Raw genomic sequence first — 21,636 nt, 5'->3', positions numbered from 1 at the left:
TATGTTGTCAGCAGCAAACAATAATTTTGCAGTAAGAAGACATTTTAGGGCTTTTCTACATAGGAGTTATTGAGGAGAAAAAATAATGTGAATTTAAAGCCATATCACCCTTTAGAAATGACTTGGAGCAGATGAGATCATCAGATTTTCAGAAATTAGGTTGCCCTCCAGCTTTTCAGCTGCTTGTCATGGGTTCAGAAGAAATTACTCTAATCCTGAACTGTAACCGTGTCTTTATCAAAGGCCAGAGCAAGGTCATTCATTGTTCTTCCTTAATTTGTCTTTCCTCAGGGTGCAGTTTTAATGTTTCTGTATTCCAAAGGTCAGAAGTTACTGTCTTACTCATTTTTTTGTTCAGCAGTGAATGCTTCAGCTGATACTTGTCTAGAATGACCAGGCTAGTTGGGAATTGCTGATGAGCTGACTAAAAACGTTGAAAGCTCCTCTTCCTAGAATTGAAGTCTTGCTTTTGTTTTTTCATTTGTGCTTCATAATGGGTAAATTATGAGCACTAAAAGACTTTCTTAAATTATTTTTGTGTTCGTTTTCACTATACACAAGTGAAGCTTTAAATTCATTCTCCCCCTTCCTTGCTAGTCTTATTAGAGATTCTACATCTTTCTTGCATATAATTTATTATGAAAACGAACATCAGGAAAGCTGGTCAAGACATGTCAGCCACTTCTATTAATAATAATTTTAAGTTAATTTCAAAATCAGTTAGTGAAATAGCTTTGACTGGCTAACTAAAATCCCTTCTACTTAACGGGGAATGTGAAAGTTCACAGGTTATTAGGGCATTGCCTTTTAATAAATTCCCTAACACCACAGTCTTCTAATTTAGGCAGACTATAAAATTTTAACCTAAAGAGAATTTTAACAAACAGGAGAAACCTCAACTAACAGAACTCTAAGCCTCGCATCATCAGTGACTGTGAGTGGGTGCCTTGTCCCCATGTGCTTGGTATTCATCTTGATTAATACAGATCAGTGTAGGGAATTTGGTAGGGAACTGTTAACATCCATATAGAGCCAATTAAAATGTTCTATGAATAGGAACTATAGACTAAATGACATATATTTGGCTTGACTTGGGTTACAGAACAAATGAAAAATGAAGGGCTTTGTTTGCCGCAGTGCATATAATGTAGCCATTTTATGTTTTATACAGCTGTTATATAACATTTCTATTTGATTTGTTAGTGTTTTGTGTTGTTCACCAGTCTGCACAACTATGTTACTGTTAAGTGCAAGCATTTAGAATTCTTAAAGGAGGAATCTTCAGATTCATTAGCACAACTCTTACTTAAATGAAAACTTTATTCTGTAATTAAGCCTAAAGTTTCCTTCATCATGTTTTTAAGATCACATCTAGAAACTATTTCTGACCTTCAGAATTGTAAATGAATTTTTGGGGGTGTTTTGTGGGCTTTGGTTTGTTTCCACAATGAAATTAATAGGGTTTACTGTATCTCTTACCCAAAATACAATGCAGGTGTTTACTAGGAAGGAGAATTTTGTGTCAGCAGTGACTTAGTGAACTTGAGTATAGAACAGTACTATTTGATAACATCAAAACACGTCTCCATCTTCATATGGTTTGCTGATTGCACAAACCAATTGAAAGTATTTCTATCTTTGTGATATCCTTGGTTGCTGCAGCCACTAGGATGCTTAAGGCTGATTGTTGGTTTTTTTTAATCGAAAAAAGCCCTGTAGTGTTTCTTCATGTGCCTGCAATCGCTTATTTTTCTATTCAGTTTTCTGTAGCTAGAATGGGTTTCACCTAGAGTAAAAATGAAAAATGTTACGTTTTCCTTCTTTAAACCAAGCGCCTTGAGGACTTCATTTCCTGATCTACTTCAAAAGTATGTTTATTATTTCACAAGACAAAAGCAAGGATGTTTTCCCTTAGTCCTGACACATAAGTGTCTGAGTGAGTCAGAGGAGGGATGCACCACACATCATGACCTGTAATTCTCATTTCTCAGTAATTTCAAGCTGTTCTTGAGAGTACCGTATCCACACATCCCTAGCAACATGGCCACTCAGCTTTTTAAAACCTCTTTTCCCATGTGATCTTAGTCCTTGCCTTCTTTCCCAGATGAGTTCTTTTACTTTTCATTGTTGTTGATTTAGAAGTTGTTCTTTAGCTTAAATAAATAGCAGTTAACTGGTTTTTTCCCAATTTCTTCTGATATTTGATAATTTTAATGGAAAATGGAAGAAGAATTATTTAAAAAAATATTTATCTACCTGCTGTTACTAAAGTAGCAGTTTCTCATGTAGAATACAAAAAGGGGCTGATGGGGAAAAATGCTTTTCAGGGGGGCTCTGTTTCAGTTTAATAATAATTCTCATTTAGATCTGTGTGCAACTACAGCTGCTCAGCTGTTGTACAGAACAGAGCAGTATTATCTGGTGTTGCTTCCGTCAGAATTTAGAGGTCCTCAGGCTGCTTTTTTTGTACCTATGGTCCTCCCAGTTTTGGCAATTATTTGTGTAGCAGCCTTCAAAGAGAACACACTTCTTGTGGATACATTCTTCCCAAGAACATGGGGAGGAGATGCTGGGAGCAGAGCAGGGACTGTTCAGGCGGTGCCTAAGTAGGGTTTATAGAATGGAGAGGGTTGGAATGAGGGTTTTTTATGGAGGAAGGGTGGGGTTTTTTTGTTTGTTTGTTTTGTCAAGAACCATTGTGCCGTGTTACAGTTCCTCAGTGAGGGCTTGAGACGAAGCAGTTTTATTTGAAGAGTGTGTGGCGTTGTTACTAGCAACTCCTTTCGTCTCTCTGAAGACTTAATGATCCGTCTTCTGTTGCAGAATTTGTGCCACTTCTATGTTCAAACAGGTCTCAAACCACCAGATTTTAAACTGTAGCTGTAATGTGACCTATGAATGTTCTTCTGAGCAAGCAGCAGTAACCCAGCTCTACACCAGGCTTGAACTGTCTTGGTTTACAGCAGTTTTATTTATTCTTTCCTAAACAAAAGGTGCTGTTGATCACTATTTAGACCTTGTGTGTATCTGTAAATGTGTAGGCATATAAAAAATGCATATGTGTGTTCACATGGTTGTCTCTTCTGAGAGTAAAACAGGTCCACAGAAGATAGACAGCCAGCAAGGAATTTTGTTAAAACTGGGAAAGATTAGGTATGAGACCATGGGGAGATCTATTCCAAATACCAAATTAGAGGGAAGTGAACAACACAGGTGGAAGAAGAGGATATAAGAGTAATGTACTTGCATTAAAGAACAGGGGTTTTTTCCTCCTTAGGACTTCTAATGACTCTTCCTCCATCCAGGATCTGTACCTGCTGTGGGTGGGAGTTTGGGGCCCTCTGACTGAGTGAAAGGTGTCAGTAGGGGAACTTCTCTCAAATATCCAACACATAAAACGTGCAAGAACCACTTTGTTAAAGCTGTGGTTCTTCAGTGTGTGCTGTTTGATAAGACAGGGGCTATACAAGACATCTCGTAGTGGTAGAAGGCAAATATAAAAATAGGAATATTTTTAATACTAATTTGATCCAGTGGAGGAGACATTGCTTGGATGTAAGTTGAGCAGTGATGTTTTTTGTCTTTCATGCCAGCTCTATGTGGCCACTGAAGCCATCCTCATTGCGTTGGTGGGTGCAACTCCTCCCTACCACTGGGATCTCCAAGAGCTCTCAGCTAATCAGAGCCATGGCAACCGTTCAGTGAGCGAGCAGAGAGCTTTTGGGGAATGGCTTCTGATTGCCAATGGCAGTGAGGTGCGCAAGCACGTACACTTTGGCAGCAGCTTCACATCCATAGTCTCTGAGGTAAGTCTGAAATGTGTTTTGCAGCCTCGTGTGTAAATCTTACTGAGGTGGTTCTGGGGGACTCGTTGTACTGCTTTTGTCTTGCATACTAATGCATGTTTTGATTAGCAAATGAAACACGTGCTACCTCCAGTTAGAGAACAGGTAATGTGCTCATGTCTTTACTGGCAACAAAAGCTAGCTTTATATAGCTGTGCAGATCTTGACCAGCATTGTGCTCCGAAACTTTCCACCTTTTCTGTGTGGAAGTTACATACTGCATCCTGCAGCCTGGTTCCACGTTTGAGCTGGAATCATGGCATTCATTTTACTAATACGTTTAAAATGCTTTATGGACCCTGAGCTTTTTCTGGGCACCTCTTGAAATTCCCCTGCTGAGCTCCAGTGCATGTACTGCATCCATCATGGAGTTAGCAAGCACTGGAGGAAGTGGCTCCTGCAGTCTTTGCAACTCCAGGTATGAGAACATTGGCAGTGGGGAGTCAGGTGGACAAAGCAGCTCCCTCACATTCTATTCCAAAACAAGCTTTAGCTTCGTTGGCACAGCCTCTGTGTGTTTTAAGCAATTTCTCTCATGATCTAGCCACAGTCCCTACAGGAATGATTCCAGACTCTGTGTTGATGTGTGTAGCACCTGCCCTTCCTGGGGCTGTCAGTATCTGTTAATGTCAAATTGTTCTGTACAACAGCCCTGGTTACAAGGCCTGAATGTAGAGCTGAACTGTGGAGTCAAGTGTAGTACCACTTGATAGTTTGTGGCTATTGTCCAGAGGTATTACTGCTATCCAAATTACTCCTGTGAAGCGCTTTATTGGTTAGGACCATATTAATAAAAATGGCCAGCTTTGGAATAGTACCAAGCCATTGTGTACAAAAGGCATTGCTTCGTATTCTGGCAATAAAGAGGGTGAGTACTTATGATACCATTTAAATTAAAATTTTAATGGATGGTGGATTTCTTAAGCATTATTTAAAATTCAGTCAGGTTTTTGAATTTTCTCTGGGGTTTTTCTTTTTTGTTTTTTTTAACTTATCCAAGAATCTTTTACTCTCTTAAACTTGACAAGTCAGACATGCTTGTAGACCCTAGCATATGAGATAGGTTTTGTACAGATTTTTATACTTTTTGGTTGCATAAGTAAGAAATGCAGGTAAAGAACAAAACCTGCATGAGCAATAAAAAAACCTAAAAAATCTCCCCAACCAAAACAAGCCAAAACCCCCAAACCCAAGGCAACTTGTGTAGATTCTGCTTTCTAATTCTTTAGCATGTGTTTTAGTAAAGGCCCATTTGAATAAAATCTTCTTATGTCTTTTGTTTCCCTCTATTAAAATACAGCTTTTATTAATTTGTTAGCTGAATATTTGGTATATTTGGAAGTTATGTGCTAAGCACAACAAGATTTTAAGAAAGAACATATATATTTGGGAAATATTTCACCACTAATTCGTTATTAATCTGATTTCATGAGTGATTGTAAAGAAGTTTTTTCCTACATTTGAGGAGGACGTGTCAGTGCTTAACCTTGTGGCATCACTGATAACGTAACCATTACGAATTTACACTGAAAAATATTCTGATGTAAAAAGCTTGATTTGTGAATAAGCATAAATGCAGTATGTTTTTATGTAGAAGAGAAAAGCCTTGAGCTCTCTAAAGGGCTTAGATGTTGAGATAAATTTTCAGAACAAATTTTGCTTTGCAACCAAATTATCCCTTAATCCCTGAATGATTCAGAAAGCATCTCATGTCAACAATTTTCATGTTGCCAGCTTTTTAAATTTTTATACCAAAAGTTAGGGCATGATTCTTGTAGCAGTTCTAAAACAAACTGACCATGTTATTTCAGGATAAAATTAATCTCATATGCAATTACTTTACAAATGTATTTTTCTGAGAATTGTTTTTAAAGTCTGCAGAAGCTTCAAAAGCTTCTGTCATGTTGGTTTCAGTTGAATTTTGTCAGTTTTGGTGCTTTAGGGGTGCATTTCCTACTGTATTAGTAACCACCTCCCTGTTAAAGTAACAATTCAAAATGAAGCAGTTTTAGAAAGTAAGCAAGTTATTTTCTTGGAGCTTATGAATGATGTTTTGTTAGCATCCTAATCTTTGTGAGGTTTAATTGCATCGCTCTGTTCTCCTGATGAGGTAGTTTATAACTGAGCTTTGAAATAATATAAGCTTTGCTAGAAAGGATATTTAATGGGATTTTGGTAGCGGAAGAGGAGATTATGAAGAGAAGATTAGAGTGTTATTGCAGGGATAATGACATAATCACCAGCTTACCAGCACAGGAAGAAGAGTTGGTTGTCACTAAAAGGAAACATTATCTCAAGGTGCAAGAGGAATAGAAAAAGAACAGAAGATGTGGAGTGTTTAGAATACAAAAGGAAATAACTTTTGAACAATGAAAGCATGGCATATTTTCATTCTACACTTCTGAGGGACAAAGAATTTTGTGAGGTTCAACTTGAGACGTTAAGCCTGTAAGAATCAAACATTTCAAGATCAGCTTTGTATTTGGAATTGAAAAGAACTGGAAATTACAAAGTACACTGTAAAAAAGATGTGTGTGCAGAAAACATGACTAACCTGTCTAATTCTACCAAAGTATTTCTCAGGGACAAGACAGTTCATAAAGAGGAGCATGTGCAGGATTATCTTCGGACATAAACCACAACTATTTTTTCACACTGTGTGCCTACACACTGCAGTGACACGTCAATAGGTAGAACTGAGTCTGTTTAGATTAATAGCTTTATGTGAAAGAAGGCAGAAAAAGGGAAAGTGGGAGAAAGCTGCAAAAATTAGAGTATTGTGAGGAATCTGTTCTTGATTTCAGATTCAAAGACTGCATTTGATTTGGGAGAACTGTGCAGTTGTTAGTATCCTGCAGTGACTTTGGGAGACAACAGTGGGGACTGGTGATTTACTGAATATGATGCTTAGGAGATTTATGCAGAGCTTGATCTTCTTTAAAATATGTATCATCCCCTCCAGCTATTAGCTGTTGGTGAATTGTTTGGATTCTGGTTAATTTGCCTTTTTGTTGTTTTGTTATTCCTGGTTTTTTCTTCCCCCTCCATCCAGTGGTTTTTAATTGGCAATGCATCATACAAAGTCAGTGCTGCCAGTTCTTTCTACTTCAGTGGTGTGTTTGTTGGAGCCATCTCCTTTGGCCAGCTCTCCGATCGCTTCGGGAGGAAGAAAGTCTATCTCACAGGTAACCACTGCCACTCAACAAAATGAATGACGTGGAGGTGTCATGTCCCTGAAGATCAGTGGCAAGAGCCCAGTTTCTGCTGGGAGTTTGATATGCAGCTGTAAATCATGTGCTATGATTTTGGTTTTTTTGGCATTCCAATATACTGGTGCCGTGTAAGTTGAGACAAGAAATTAATATTTCACTATTCAGTTACTGTTTGAATATCCACGAAGTGTTCTGGCTTTGTGAGTCATGCCATAAAGGCTTTCACTCATGCAACTTTGTGCTCGTGGGATCTCTGCAAGTTGCAATTATTATTTTTAATAGTTTTTTAACAGCATCCTTACATGTATAACCTGTCAGGAATTTGTTGCACCTTTTCTTTCCTGTCTCCATGATTTATTTTTTATGTATTTTTGATCCTCATACTGTTTTGAAGCTCATAAGCTTTCTAACTGTCCCTGGATCCAACAACATTTGAAACAGCACGTTTTGTGTATGTATAAAGTTGTGTGTCAATGGATGAGCATGTAGAGTTTAAAAAATGTTTTATGTTTGTTGTTTTTCTTTTAAGGAACAACCTTCATTCAAAGCACATAAAGGTGGGCCTGCTGTGCAGTGCAAACCCACCATGTATTGTCCCCTGGCAATGTTTCTCTTCTGTGGTTTCTATACACTGGTCTCTGAAAATCTCTCTCTCTCTGAGGAGAGATATTTGGTCATATATTTAACCTGTGGCTTCTGGATCGGGGACAAATATAAAGCCATCTTTAACAGGAGTCAGACAATGGTTCTGAGTGTATAAAAAAATTGTCTGCCATGAACTGAATTTAAAGGTTCAAACTGCAAGCTGCTTATCAAAAAACCACTCCTTTTGTGTCCCTCCTTTTTTGATATTGACCCTGTGTATTTAAATTTTTTTTGAAAAAATACTGCCTGCAATAGTATTGTTGACTGTGATGGCTTAGGACAGATGCCAGTGGGGATCAAGTAAAGATATCAGTAAATGCTTCTGCTTCTTCAGGTACCCTTCTAAAACGAAACTTTTTGCCTTATTTTCCAGGTTTTGCCCTTGACATCTTGTTTGCCATTGCAAACGGATTCTCACCCTCGTATGAATTCTTTGCCATTTCTCGATTCTTGGTAGGGGTGATGAATGGTGGGATGTCACTGGTAGCCTTTGTTCTACTGAATGAGTGTGTGGGTACAGCCTACTGGGCATTAGCAGGTAAAGTGCCTTTATTGTCAGAATTCATAGATTTCAGTCTCACACACCGTTTGAGGCACACAAAGCTAACACCATAGCAGTTGCAAATTCAGCTCCACTGGAGCATACCTGTGATCACAGTCTTTGAACTCTGCTTGTTTAATATGAACCATGGACAAGCAGAGTAGATGATGTGGGGCCATTCCGATCTCTGCATCACTCAAGCTGACAAAGATCCAGCTGAAATACCTCCCATGAATGTCACCCAGCTAAATACTCATCCGAAGTTTGCCACAGTTGAGCTGTATCAGACTGTTGGACTCTGCTAGAACTAAGTGTTCGTATGCTAAATATCAATTCTTTCCTTCCTGGCAGTTCTTAAAAAGAAATCAAAAGTGTTTTTATATCATAGGAGGATGAGACAACTCTTGCTTATATGTTAAAAAAAAAAAAAAGTTGTCCCAGGCAGTAATTGCCCTTTGAATTTAGAAGGTGCAGACACCCTTAACTGTTTCGGTTGCTAATGTTGGACCTGTCCTTCACATATGGTGTGTGTAACCTGTACTGCTACAGCTCCAGGGCCTGACTTAAAAAGCCCAAGAAGTGCTGTGCTGAGACTGTTTTAAACAGGGTATCTTACAAATCATGGGATCTACAAATGAATACTACATATTCCTAAAACTAGCAGTTTTTCAATGTTTTGTAGTATTTAGGTTTACACATAGAAAGCTGCATACTTATGCTGCATACACACACGTACTCATATTTGGAATTAGAAGACTTAATTGTTCACAGGGCTTTGTTGGGTGTGGAGGATGTAGAAGAGCACTTTTTGAGCTTTTATTGATCTTTCCAATTAGACATATACCTCTGCTCTGCATGAGTGAAGGACAGGGTATTCTTTGATCAAAGAGCCATGGCTTTGCCTGAATTGCTGAATGAATTTTTGTTAATGAAGACTTAGTTCCTGTCTGATCGCATGTGTTGGGATTTGCTGATGTTTCTTACAGAAGTGATAATGTTCTGTTTTGTTTTTAATTGTACGTTAGGTTCTATTGGTGGCTTGTTCTTTGCAGTGGGAATTGCCCAGTATGCTTTATTAGGGTACTTCATTCGTTCCTGGAGGACTCTGGCTGTTGTGGTTAACCTGGAAGGAACACTCGTCTTTCTTCTCTCTCTGTAAGTTGTTTTTCAAACTGAGTTTCATAAAGAAAGATGTCAAAAAAACCCCCAAAACAACAAAACGGAGTAACCATACTATTAAGTCAAGTGCCTTTCTAGGATGGCATGAAATTATGTAAATAAGGTATTTCTCTCAACTTGTAGCCCTCTCCCTCCCCTCCCCCAATGGTCTGTGGTTTCTTCAAATAGTAGTGCTGCAATGTTTGAGCTTGTAAGTCTACATTGTACTGTATGTGCTGTATTACTGTAGATGGGAACAGTCTCTAGAGTAGGAGAGAAGCACATCCTATTCTTCAGCTGGTGTATGTAGATGATCTAAACTGATGTGCTCCAAGGCACTATAAATACGTGGGAAAAGATACAGGAATGGTTTCATGGTTTTGTGATAATGTGATGCTTGTGTTCATACAGAAGGAACAGCATCAAAATTGCTTGCCTTTTCAGTCTTAAAGGTGGCATGCAAAAAAAAAAATGGGAAGCTCCCTTTAATTTTTCAAATGTGATATTTTTGAAGATAGTAGGGACTTTGTGTTTGTCAATTTCAACACTGAAAGCTTTGTGATGCAGTGTGCTCTTTTCTTACTTCCTGACATCTAAATCTCAGTAACTGAAAGAATGAAATTACTTTAGCTGCTGTTTAAACTAGAGGATTTTTCCTTTCCAGTATCTACTTCACTTCAGTAACTCTTTGAATAAAGCTTTTTTTGCTTCTCAAAAAGTCCTCACACCCTTTCAAAGGAAGCATCAGAACTCAGGGAAAGGTCTTTGAGGCTGTTCTTGAGGTCAAAGGCAGAGATGACACATTAGATATTTCAAAACCTTGTGGTGCTTGGGACCCTTGGGGAAAAAAATTAACTTTCAGATTGATATGTTCAACTTTTTAAAGTGAGTTATGCTTGCAACTTCAAAGCTGTGCTCAGAGGCCTATATTTCCTCTAAGAAAAAGGTTTTTTCAATTCCAAATTTCATACTGCCTCCCTGCCATATTGCTTAAAAATTACTCTATGTAGAAAATACTATCAGATTTTTATCCTGGGGAAGAAAATGCATTCCTTTCTAAGCCTTTTTCTTTGGTGAAAACACAGAATCACATTCTTTTAAACTTAGAGGAAAAATATAATTTTAGATCAGAGGCAAAAATCTTAAAAAGCTTCTGGCAAAAGGCTAAAGTTTAAATTAGTCCTGGAAGTCTGAAAGTAATAGAAGATCTGTTTAGTAGACAATGTTGGAGTTACAGACCTGTCAAGTGAACACTGCACATGAGGAGCATGACCTTTGCAGAGTTTCTGCCTTCTTGTCTACGGGAGAGAATTTGGGAAAAAGCTGGAAAATGGGAAATGAAAGCTGGTCTTATGGAAAATGAGAAATAGGTCTTACAAAAACATCCTGTGTTACTTGTAGTAATGTGTCCCTCCTTAATTCTGAATTCTCCAAAGACAGGATCCTAATCATACTATAACTTGTAATATTGTGCTACGTGTGTATATGTGTATGCACTCAATGTAATTTCTTGGTATCTAAATTATGTATGACATATGTTTCCTTTCAACATGCTTTGCTTCTGTTTCAATAAGTGAATTTTATACCTGAAGGGTTGTTTGAAAAACTCTCTGTTATACTGAAGTGTATTTCAGCCTTATTCCTTTAGACAAGTTCAGCTTCATAGAGAAGAAAATCCCTAAAGGTGTCTGTGTGTGTGTTTCAGATTCATTCCCGAGTCCCCCCGCTGGCTCTATTCCCAGGGCCGTCTGAACGAGGCAGAAGATGCCCTCTACCTCATTGCAAAGAGGAACCGCAAGCAGAAATGCACTTTCTCATTAAAACTCCCAGCAGAGAGGAGCTCCAGAGAGGCTGGCAGCTTTCTGGACCTGTTCCGATACAGGATTCTCTTGGGACGCACCTTGATCATGATGTTCACCTGGTACTTGAAATACTTTGTAGGCCCAGCTGTGCTACTGCGACCTCTTTAAGTCTTTGAGAGAATATGGTGCTGAGAATTGGCTCGTCCTACAGATTGTTAGGGGCAACGTACCTAAAAAGGATCCTAACACAAAGCTGTTTTTACAGTCCAGTTCTGAGGTGTTTTGTGTCTGCATTTCTATCTTGCTTTTTGAGTATCAAAATAGTTGAGAACTACCTCTTCTGTTGTGACCCTCAAGGCTGCTGAGATTAGTCACACTGTCCTCCTCTTAGGCCCAGTGCTGTCAGTATCTTGTCACATGGATTATTCCTTGTTTTGTGAGTAAGGAGCCCATTAGCAGGTGGGTGGCCTACCTTGTCTAATGAGCATGTTTGTTTTCTTAAGAGAAAGTGCTGCCAGTGCTGGCAGTTGGTGTAGTGAGGAGCAAGAGCCTGTGATGCTCCCTCTAGTCACTAGCAGAAATTTAACTCCGAAAGGGCCTGGTTTTTTTCAGATACCTCGCTAGCCCTGAGGTCTTTTGGTGGTACTTTAAAGAAATCTTATGTGGTACATGGTATGCAGGTCCTCAGGCATTACTGCTCATATAGTTGCTTTTATAATGGATATATTTGGGAAAGACGTATTAAGAATAAAATTATTTTGCCAGCATACAACACTGAGCTGTTTTCCTGTTGCTTTTCCAAATGCTTACTACAGAATAAATAGCTGATTGTTCTCTTCCTTAAATGAGAATTGCTGATTTACTGCAGAATGAATTAGTGACCAGTTTCTTTCCTCTCTGTAAAGACAACTGCCTTTACTGACATGGGGGCTAACGTGACAATAGGGTTACAAAAGAAAAGTTAAACAGTTGGAGAATGAGTAAAACTGGATCAGGGTGTAGAAATTAAAAGAAGGGTGAAGTGTTACTTGAACTGCTTGAGAAATTTGGTTTACACACAATTGGAAAAAGTGTGGATGAAAGTGTAACCTGATAAAAACAAAAGGGACAAAGACATTTCTGAAGTCAAATAATACAGTTGTGATTGTGTTTTAACTGTATTCTGGTTTATGCACATTCTTCATAAGTGTAGTCTTAAGTTTTACTCAGTAGTAAGTCAGGAATTGGGTCTGTGCTGAGACATAATGGTTTATTTGCCTAGAAAGCATCGTACAGAGAAACATTTTAGACCTATCTGCTGAACACTAAATATAGTTTGTCATATATTCTGCCAGACCAGTGCTTCAATTTGGCAGGCAGTGTCAGCTTTGATTTTACTTTTTTTTTTTCCTGTCTTTTGCAGGTTTGTGTGCAGCTTGGTTTACTATGGTCTTACCCTTAATGTGGGTGACTTAGGTGGAAGTATTTATGCCAATTTAGCCCTGTCAGGCTTGATAGAAATCCCAGCGTACCCAATCTGTATTTACTTGATTAACCAAAAGTGGTAAGTGTGGAATTTATTAACCCATTCAGGATTTTGTTATAACTTTTCTCAAAGATAGGTTTCCTGTGTATCACACCTCCTAGCTTATATCTGTTGTGTGGGGCTTCCCACTTCAATGTGAAAGTGCCATTGATTTATCTCTATTTCAGATAGCAGTTCAACTTGTTTTCAGTCGCTCATCTAATGGTGAGGCATGTCCCTGGCTCAGACGGGGTTGATGTAGCTCGGTGGAAGCTGCGCTGACTGCAGGCTAACACTAGATAGCGTCCTTCCCACCGCTGCCCCGGGATCCCGTCCTCTCTGCTGGGACAGAGCTACGCGACTCCACTCTGCTGGAGCTGTGTGTGGTCTCCTGCAATAGCAGTACCTGTGTGAACTACTGTGTGAGGAGAGCAGACACTCAGCTTTTTCCTGAACCACGATACTCTGGACAATGTCTCTCAATTTTTTCCTCCCAACCTCTCTTCTGTGTCTCCTGAGGAGGTTTACAAATGTCACACACAGCAGGAGGCAACTCCAAATCCTAGAAATTGTCAGTCGCTGTATAAAGTTGGCACTCATTTTGTTAAGTGTGCAGCAGAAGCTTGTTTAAAAACGGTGTGAGAGGAAGTGTTGGTGGAAGACGGTATTCAGAATTCCCAACTGCAAATAAAGAGTCAGTGTGAATTTAGAGGATTCATTACTTTGCAACGCACAAACCCAACGCAGAATATAAACCTTTGTTATCTTTGCGTATCAGGTTTGGTCGGAAGCGAACACTGAGTGCGTTTCTGTTCCTGGGAGGATTGGCTTGTCTTATTGTCATGTTTCTGCCTAAGAAGAAAGGTAAGTATTGTTTCGTTTCTGGAGTATGTGGTAACAATTGGTAAAGGCAGCATCCTACAGCCTAAGAGTTTGATGGTTGCTGGAAGATTAGGCTCATACCACATGCGAGTCTCAATTTTTGAAGCCAGAGAAGCCAACTCAAAAAAAAGAATAAGCTGTAACCTTCTTAAGACATTAGATAAAACTTGTATTAGAAAGGTTTGGATTTGAATTTTTGCCTTTGGATTCTGCCCTTTACTTCTGTTCGCATCAGTTGCTCATTTCGAGTGTTTCTGATGTAATCGCAATGAACGATGTTTTGTGTGGTATCTCCATTAGCCAGGTGATATCTTAGTGTAAGTAGTACCCATGCGACTTGGATGTATCTCTCCAAATGGAAGATCAATGTCAGAAGATCAGAAGAATTGAGTGATGGGGCAAGTCTCCATCTTTCCCTCACTGCTCTGTAATGTTCAAGAGTAGTGTGATTGTTGTAATAGTAATGTGACCACATAACTTACAGCTCAGAGAACATTCTGATAAACTTCTGAATTGGGGGGGTTCTTTAAGAAATGTGAAGTTAAACTCAAATTGTTTAAAGATGCACTAACGTTAATTTTCAGATTACGTAGCAATTTTTCTTTTTAAGACCAGATAGATAAATTCACCTTGCTTGTAAGATTTGTGGATGTATATTACCTTTCATAAAGTGAGAGAATCTTTCAAACACTTGAAGAGTGATTCAAGAAATTAAACATCTATGACAGAGTACAGAAGTTGCTCTAGATGGCAGTGGGTCTAATAGGTAAAGCTTTTTTAAAGCAGTACAACTCAAGTTTTCAGAAATATTCCAGATGCTAGAGCGTGGACACTTTGCGATATTCTGGTTTGGCTGGTACCAGTCATCAAGTAGTTTTTGCATTTAGTTCCAAACTTAACATGTGAAAAGAGGGGACAGAACTGTGAGACCCCAGGAAATCAGCTGTATACTGGACTGCCCAAGTCAGGCAAGGGTGAAGTGCCTTAGGAAGTAGAATGGCTCACTGGCCGGAAGGAGGCACTTGTCTTCACTGGGCATGAGCTCCGATTTGCCTGATAGAAGCAAATAAGCACTGGCTGTTCTGACAAACTAAGCTGGGTGGGAAATTTGGTATGGTTCTTTACAGCATCTTCCTTTCAATGTAAAAATGTTAGAAACATGCTGTCATCCTATAGAAATGACAGTGAACAGGACTCTTGTTAAAAAAAAAAGGGATAACTTTTGGAAAATGTATTTGTTACACTTTTCTTCAACTTACTGATAGAATTAATTTAGTATCTAAGTAGTGGTAGACTCTGAAAATACTGAGTTGTAGTTTCAGCTTTTAGATTCTTCACTAAATTCCTTTTCACACCATACTGTTGTGTGATTGAAATGATTAGAGGTGTATTTGAGTGCTCAAAAGCGTTACAAGGGTCACATTTTCTCTCTCAGATACTGGAGTGTTTGCAGTGGTGAATAGTCACTCTCTGTCTTTGCTGGGAAAACTGACAATCAGTGCTGCTTTTAACATTGTCTACATCTACACATCAGAACTTTATCCTACAGTCATCAGGTAACACAAGTTAATTTTAAGTCTTCATTTTTCTGGTTCTCTTACATGATCATCTTTTATTTGTCTTAATTTTTTTCTATTAACTGTAATTTTTAACTTGAATTTTTCAGTTACGTATAATGATTATATGTAGTTTTACATCTGAGAATTCTTCCCTTATCCTCTTCTCACTTCTTCTTCCATCAAATTTGCAGTGTTCTCTTCACACTAACCATGTTTTTATGTAACAGTAAAATAGACCTCTAGCTGCTTGGCCTGCTTACAACTCCCCTTCTAGTAATGAGGATAACAATAGCACTGCTGATATTTCTTTTAATTAGTGCTTTATAAAACCAGACAACTCTATCATCATACTTGCTAAACCAGGAACATCGAAGATGACTGGTCAGTAAGCTTTGTAAAAGTAACTTGATGCTTCATAAGCTGTGTGTAAGCAACAGTAAGGTTTCATTCACTAGAGGCAAAAGTACCCTGTGCTTGTGCTGACAGAGCAGACAGAAGCTTCTGCCATGTGGGTGCATATGATGGTCAGCCACCAGTGAAACTGTACTGTGGTGTTTTTCACGAGTGGGTAAATCTGCCGATAAATAGGATTTGTATAAGTACATTCTGCCAGAGTTTCAGACAGAGGCAAGATGCACGAATTGAAATCACACTTGTTCTGCCTCACTGTGTGTGTATGTAAAAATTCTGAATGTAAAGGGGATTTTTGCTTCATTTTAATCACAAAAACATGTTTCATTCCTGTCCTCAGATGCTTTCAGTTGCATTTGACTTTTCTTTGCCAGTTAATGTGCTCGGGGTGATGACTGATGAGTCTTTTTCCTTGCTCAATAACACTTTGCAAAAGATTAATTATTTTTGGTTTTTTTCATAGGAATGTTGGAATGGGTGCCTGCTCCATGTTTTCCCGTGTTGGTGGAATCATTGCGCCTTTTGTCCCTTCATTGGTTTGTCTGAACTTCTGTTATGTATATTTTTGTTTCGTGGTTCTGGTGCATCAGAGGCTTATAGAGATGGGAATGTTTGGGATAAATGATATATATGAACTAAGATACATAAATTGCCTATCTTAACAGTATCATGGTAGGCCAAAGGCATTGCAGTATCATCTGTGTGATTAGACAAAATCTCAGCATTATTTAATTTAGAAGGTATTTTAGCTCAGTTAGAATTTTGGGACCTAGCTAGGGGACCTTAAAATACAATAATTTCAAATCACCAAGATGGTGATACCAATTTCAAATGCTACGTAAGTGATAGCAAAAGACCCATGCGGTTAAAAGAATTACTGCATCAAAATTAAGCATATGGGCTCAATAACTCGTGTTTTTGAGAAAAAATGAGTTTTACTGTCAGTGCACTTCATTAAATATCCATGGATTATTAAGTATCAGCCAAGCAGTTCATCTTTCAGTAAATGAAGATGATGTGGAGATCTGATACACTGGCAAGACAAAGAAGGATTCTGAAGAACAAAACGTGGGGATGATACTGTTACTTTCCTCAGCTTAGAGTGTTAAGTGTATGCAGGTAAAAGTGTGCCAGTTTTTCCCAGCTGTTTGCTGAGGCCCAGTGACAATTCCTTTAATGTGACAGATTTCATCTCAGATAATTTTCCTCTCTGCCATTTGCCATCTTACATGTGAGGCAGAAGGTTAGCAAAAGGGCAGGTGAGCACAGGGAGCCTTTTAATCTGCAGAATGAAGCACTGGGCAGGTGAGAGCGTGAGCACCTCTAGGGAACAGCAGGCAAAGCCAAGACTGCTGCCAGTCTACCAGGTGGATTTAATAGGCAGCTTTTATGTAGCAGTTGGGGCATCCATTATATTGTGTCAGAGATTTGATACTGCATGAGACACAAATCTTGGATCATAATGTTTGAAAAGGTTCCATGAAAATGAAAATAGTTCTGGTTAAATAACAAATGAACATTGATTTGAGAAAACAATCAATTATTTTTGTATTTTGCAATTCCTTCCAGTATTTTAATACATTTTCAGTGTCTTTTGTCTGGAGCTCTATCTTAATAGTAAGAATAGGAAAAGTTAACTGCTGAGATAAGAGATGAAATGTTGGTCTTTTAGTTGATCATAGCCTGTTATTTTCCTCAGCTTAGAATTGCTCTTTACAAGGTGAATTTTTGAAACAAATTGCTAAACTCTCCCTTTTTAAAAATAAGCCTTCTTTGCTGTGAAAACAGCGGTAGTCATCAGAAGAAGAGTATAAACATTGCTTAGGCTGTCAGAGGTGATGCCAGGAATGCCAAAGCTCAGTTGAAGCTAAAACTAGCAAGGAACATAAATAGGAATTCTGTCAGCTAAAGGAAAGCTTTCTGTCAGTGAAAATGCCTGTTGATGAATGGGATGGGCATCCATGCCATTGGTGGGTGACATGGAATTAGCTGAAATACTTGTACTTCAGTTTTGAAAGACAAAGCTTGCCTCCAAGACTCTCTGCCTGTCAGCGCAGTTGAGGAAGCAGAAGGCCACCAAACAGTAGGAGGAGCAATAGGTTCAAGAACACTTAGAGCTGAAAGCTTTCCATTCCATGGGATAAGATTCTATAAGAATGGTCGGGATAGTGAAGCAAGTGTTCATCTGTGATAACTATTGTAGTGAAGGATCACTGGTAGCTGTGGGAGGAAAAAGGCTAATCCTGTGTGTGTCTTAAATATCAGATAGTGGCACCAGGAACCTCTGATTCAGTCTGTGGGAAGATTGAGACATGACCTCCCAGAGTCTGTTTATAAGCATGTGAAGGCAAGGAAGGTAACTAGGATCACTGAACATGGATTTATTAAGGACCATTCCTTCTCAGCCAGTTTGATTTGATAGTCAGCCATTTCATCACAGAAGGCAATATGGATGAGGAAAGGGAGGAGTACAGGGAAGGCTTTTGTAAGGCTTTTGACACTCACCAACATTGTTAGCATATGTTTATCACAAGTTTTGGCTTGGGGTTTAGGTAGGAAATTTGGAAAATAATGTTCTTGAGAGGCTTAATGCGCCTGGAACAATCTACTTGGTGGGGAAATTGCTGTCCTTGGCATTTTGTTGATATTTGATTGTGTGGAGTGGTGACTAACCTGGTCTAATTGTGGCTGTAGTTGTGCTTAGAGTAGGTGGTTGGCCTAGATGACCTCAAGAGATTTCCACGCAGCATGCCTGTGTTCCTGTGATATCTATTCCTTTCTACAAAGGGATGTTGCATTTGTTTAAAAGTACGTATGTTAGAGGCAAGAATTGAGCTCAAATTTAGCAGGTATTTCTTTTAAAGTTCATGACAAAATCTGTGGAGTTGTAATAGTATTGACAAGATACAATTGACAATACTGGTAAAAAGCCCAACCAACCAACCAAAAAAGCCCACAGCAGAAGGATTGGTGACTTTTGTACTAAACAGGAACACAAACACTGCCAGATGGAATGGTTGTAAAGGCTAGCTCCTTTAATATGCAATATGAACTACAAGGAACCAATCTCGACCTAACTCTGTTATTTTTTCCAGAAATCTGTACAGTGGTCTCTGCCTTACATTGTGTTTGGAGCAACTGGTCTGTTGTCTGGGCTCTTAAGCTTATTGTTGCCAGAGACCTTAAACAGCCCTTTGCTAGAAACTATATCAGACCTGCAAGTGTGCTCATACTGGAGGCTGGGTGATGAAGCCATGTCATTACAAGCCCTAGATGGCTCACAGGTATACTAATTCTTTTCCTAGTACTTTTCTGTTGTGTTTATTTCAGCTGTCAGCTTGAATCTGCCACTCTAAATAGATTAGGATAGTGATTCTTGGCCTGTGGAGTATAGGCCCCAAGGAGAAGATGGTGTAGCAACCCTACCATCATGTCTGAAATGTTTTCTGGAAACGCAGGCTGAAATATAGCTGGATTAATTCATCCCTTCAAGGCCACAAGCTTACAACATTTCCCTTTAGGATAAAATGATGTCTGTGCGTCTCTAATCTCTAAGACTGATTGCTGCAGTTTGCTTCATCCAGAGCTGGACACAGAAGGTTGAGAAGCCTTAGATGTTAACAGAACCAGAAGCCTGTTCGTGAAGGGCTGCTCTCAAAGGCTCACTGCTTCTGAGCTGCCCCAGTTATCAGGTCTGTCCTGCAGAGGCTCTAAATGGGTTAAAGCCAGCCTAGCCTCTGAGATCTCTCCCACTATTGACTCTGGGAAATGAGATGAATTGAAAACACTGGAACTACAAAACTTCCAGGTATAAGCATAAATAAAAGCAGGATGTTTTTCAATGAAGTTTCCTTGAATTGTGTTTTTCATATCGCTTTATTTTGTTAAACTCCTGGACACCTCTTCAGGTGTCTGTATCTTCCAGTCATGTGGAGGTTTTTTGACATGGTTGTTCCTCTGTGAATTAAGTGGGATTAGAAAGAAGTAGCTAGAGAGATGGAAGGGGGGTGTTTGAATTTGGGTAAAGTTTTAAAGTTTAAATCCTGGTCCCAAAACTTTTAAGTATCAAGGGACTTACAGAAATAGAATAAGTAGTCAGAAGACTTGAAGGGAAACTCATAACAAAAAATGTTAGTTGCCCCATTAGGCTGAGATGAAACAAGATCCTTTTAACACCTTTTACTTTCATTTGAATAGTTTTTGGCAAGCCCTACGAGATTCACAGGTAGTCATACTTATTTTCACAGCCATCACATATTTCTAGAATGGGGACATTTGCTTCCTATCAGAAATTTCAATATGTTGCCTTGTTTACAAAGTTTAGCTGTAATAGTTGTTGACAGGACAGCACTCTTGAAGAAAGGTTGAAAGAGGCAGCCCTGTAACCATTAATTTTGTACTTTAGCTACTTTACATGTGTATTTTATAAACATTTTCAACCATACTGGATAATGTGTTATGGCACCACATTCTTGCTGACTACACAAATCCATCATACACGTTTACGTGAGCCGTTATTTTGGTAATGACATGATTATTACGTCTTAATTGTGCAGATGGTTTACCAACAAAAGCAATTCTTGCAAGCAGTGCAGGTGTTACAACTTAGAGATGGGAAGTCACATTTTTATTACCCTTTGAGGTGACAAATATTGTCTGTTAGTATTCCCACAAATTGGTTCACTTACGTTAGTCAGTCTTCTCAGGTTTAAATCTTCTTTGTGCTTCTCTAGGCTTCTTAAAAATTCCAACTGAACAGGACCCACGAAAGGAAAAAAAAATTGAATGTTCTTCAGAAACATTTTGCCCAGATGGATTAAAATTACTGAATCCAAATGAAAAAGTCATTGGTTCGGGCCTTAACTAATCCTGTAACTTCAGTGAAGTTATATCTGGAATGTCTGTGACACATTAGGGATTTATTTTAAAGCTCACAAAGAAAGTGCTGATAAAAAAGCTGTTAAACATTAACCCTATTTGACAAGGCCGTGAGAGGTCTTACTAAGCTGTTGTGAGAAAGATTTAGAATTTATTTGGCATACCCTGAATTCCCCCTGTGGAATCCATTGTCCTTTTGTACCATTTTCAAGATAACATGTGTTCTGATTGCCCAGAATGGAGGGTTTTGTTCCTGTTAACATACATGAATGTGATATTCAAGTTGGACAGCATCCAGTGATAGCCTGACTTTCCTCAAATAGTTTTAGAAGTCTAGAAAAAAGCCTAACATGGTTCCCTTTACATCTTCTGACAGGTCGTAGTGCTCAAACTGCTTGAAATTCCTTTGCAGTTAACGCACACTGCTGTAGCAAAGCTCCTCTGCAGAGAGATCTAAAGCTACAGATTTTGCTTGCATGGTACTGTCAGTCAGGAACACTATTTCCATTTCTCTATTTTTCACCTTCTCTCTCAACCTTCTTAGCATATGACTAGGCAGGCAGAAGTCTTACGACAGATACAAGCATACTGGGGAAAAAATCCTAAATAATCAAACTAGATGGAGTTTATACTAGCAGGAGAATCTTTTTAAACTGGAATCATTTGTGCCAGTTCCATGGAAAAATGCTTCACTGGCCAAATAAAAATCAATTAGCTGTAATAGCTGGTTTTATTTTTGGGTATGTGGTATAAATTGTGTTGTGAAAAGGACACAGTAGGTATGCCTGTAATAGGGACTTCACTGTCTGAAAATACAGCATGGTAATGGTTTTTCCCTTTTCCATAACACTTTCACTTAGTATTGCAGGGGGATCTTTTATTAAAACTTGCACAGTAAAATGTCCGTGCTACCCAGGGAAAAGTATTAATTCTGGATGGAGAAGCTTTTACCTCATCAAGTAATCTGCATGTTCTGAGCTGTGGTGTGAGCTACTGTGTTTCCAGTAGCTCTCCACAGAGTAGGCACCTTAGAATAAATTTAAGAAAGTTTAGTAGATTATCACTTCAGAACCACTCTAGCCAGTCTCTCCTGCATATATTCCCTAGTGTACTGGTGGATCAGAGGAAGTCCATCCACTAAACCCCCCTCTCTTTTAAAGATACTTTGAAGAGCCAAGGACTTAAAGAAATCTTAATTC

The 21,636-nt window shown here is 38.8% G+C and overlaps 1 protein-coding gene across 4 annotated transcripts in view; it reads left to right on the top strand.

Annotated features, from left to right (window-relative positions):
* SLC22A15 (solute carrier family 22 member 15) overlaps positions 1–21,636 on the top strand; it is a 45,394-nt gene that overhangs the window by 9,327 nt on the left and 14,431 nt on the right. For 3 of the 4 annotated variants that reach the window (XM_032098480.1, XM_032098481.1, XM_032098482.1), the window contains exons 2-11: positions 3,594–3,806; positions 6,898–7,030; positions 8,076–8,240; positions 9,269–9,398; positions 11,107–11,322; positions 12,606–12,746; positions 13,486–13,571; positions 15,025–15,145; positions 16,023–16,095; positions 18,655–18,843. In XM_032098480.1, the coding sequence (XP_031954371.1) occupies positions 3,594–3,806; positions 6,898–7,030; positions 8,076–8,240; positions 9,269–9,398; positions 11,107–11,322; positions 12,606–12,746; positions 13,486–13,571; positions 15,025–15,145; positions 16,023–16,095; positions 18,655–18,843 (1,467 nt within the window). The remainder of the gene's footprint in view (positions 1–3,593; positions 3,807–6,897; positions 7,031–8,075; positions 8,241–9,268; positions 9,399–11,106; positions 11,323–12,605; positions 12,747–13,485; positions 13,572–15,024; positions 15,146–16,022; positions 16,096–18,654; positions 18,844–21,636) is intronic. The other variant, XM_032098483.1, reaches the window with a different exon arrangement.

This window comes from Corvus moneduloides, chromosome 2 (genome assembly GCF_009650955.1).
Source record: "Corvus moneduloides isolate bCorMon1 chromosome 2, bCorMon1.pri, whole genome shotgun sequence".
Classification (NCBI taxonomy): domain Eukaryota; kingdom Metazoa; phylum Chordata; class Aves; order Passeriformes; family Corvidae; genus Corvus; species Corvus moneduloides.
The sequence above is the reverse complement of the archived record's forward strand: the minus strand, read 5'-3'. Positions and strand labels throughout refer to the sequence as shown.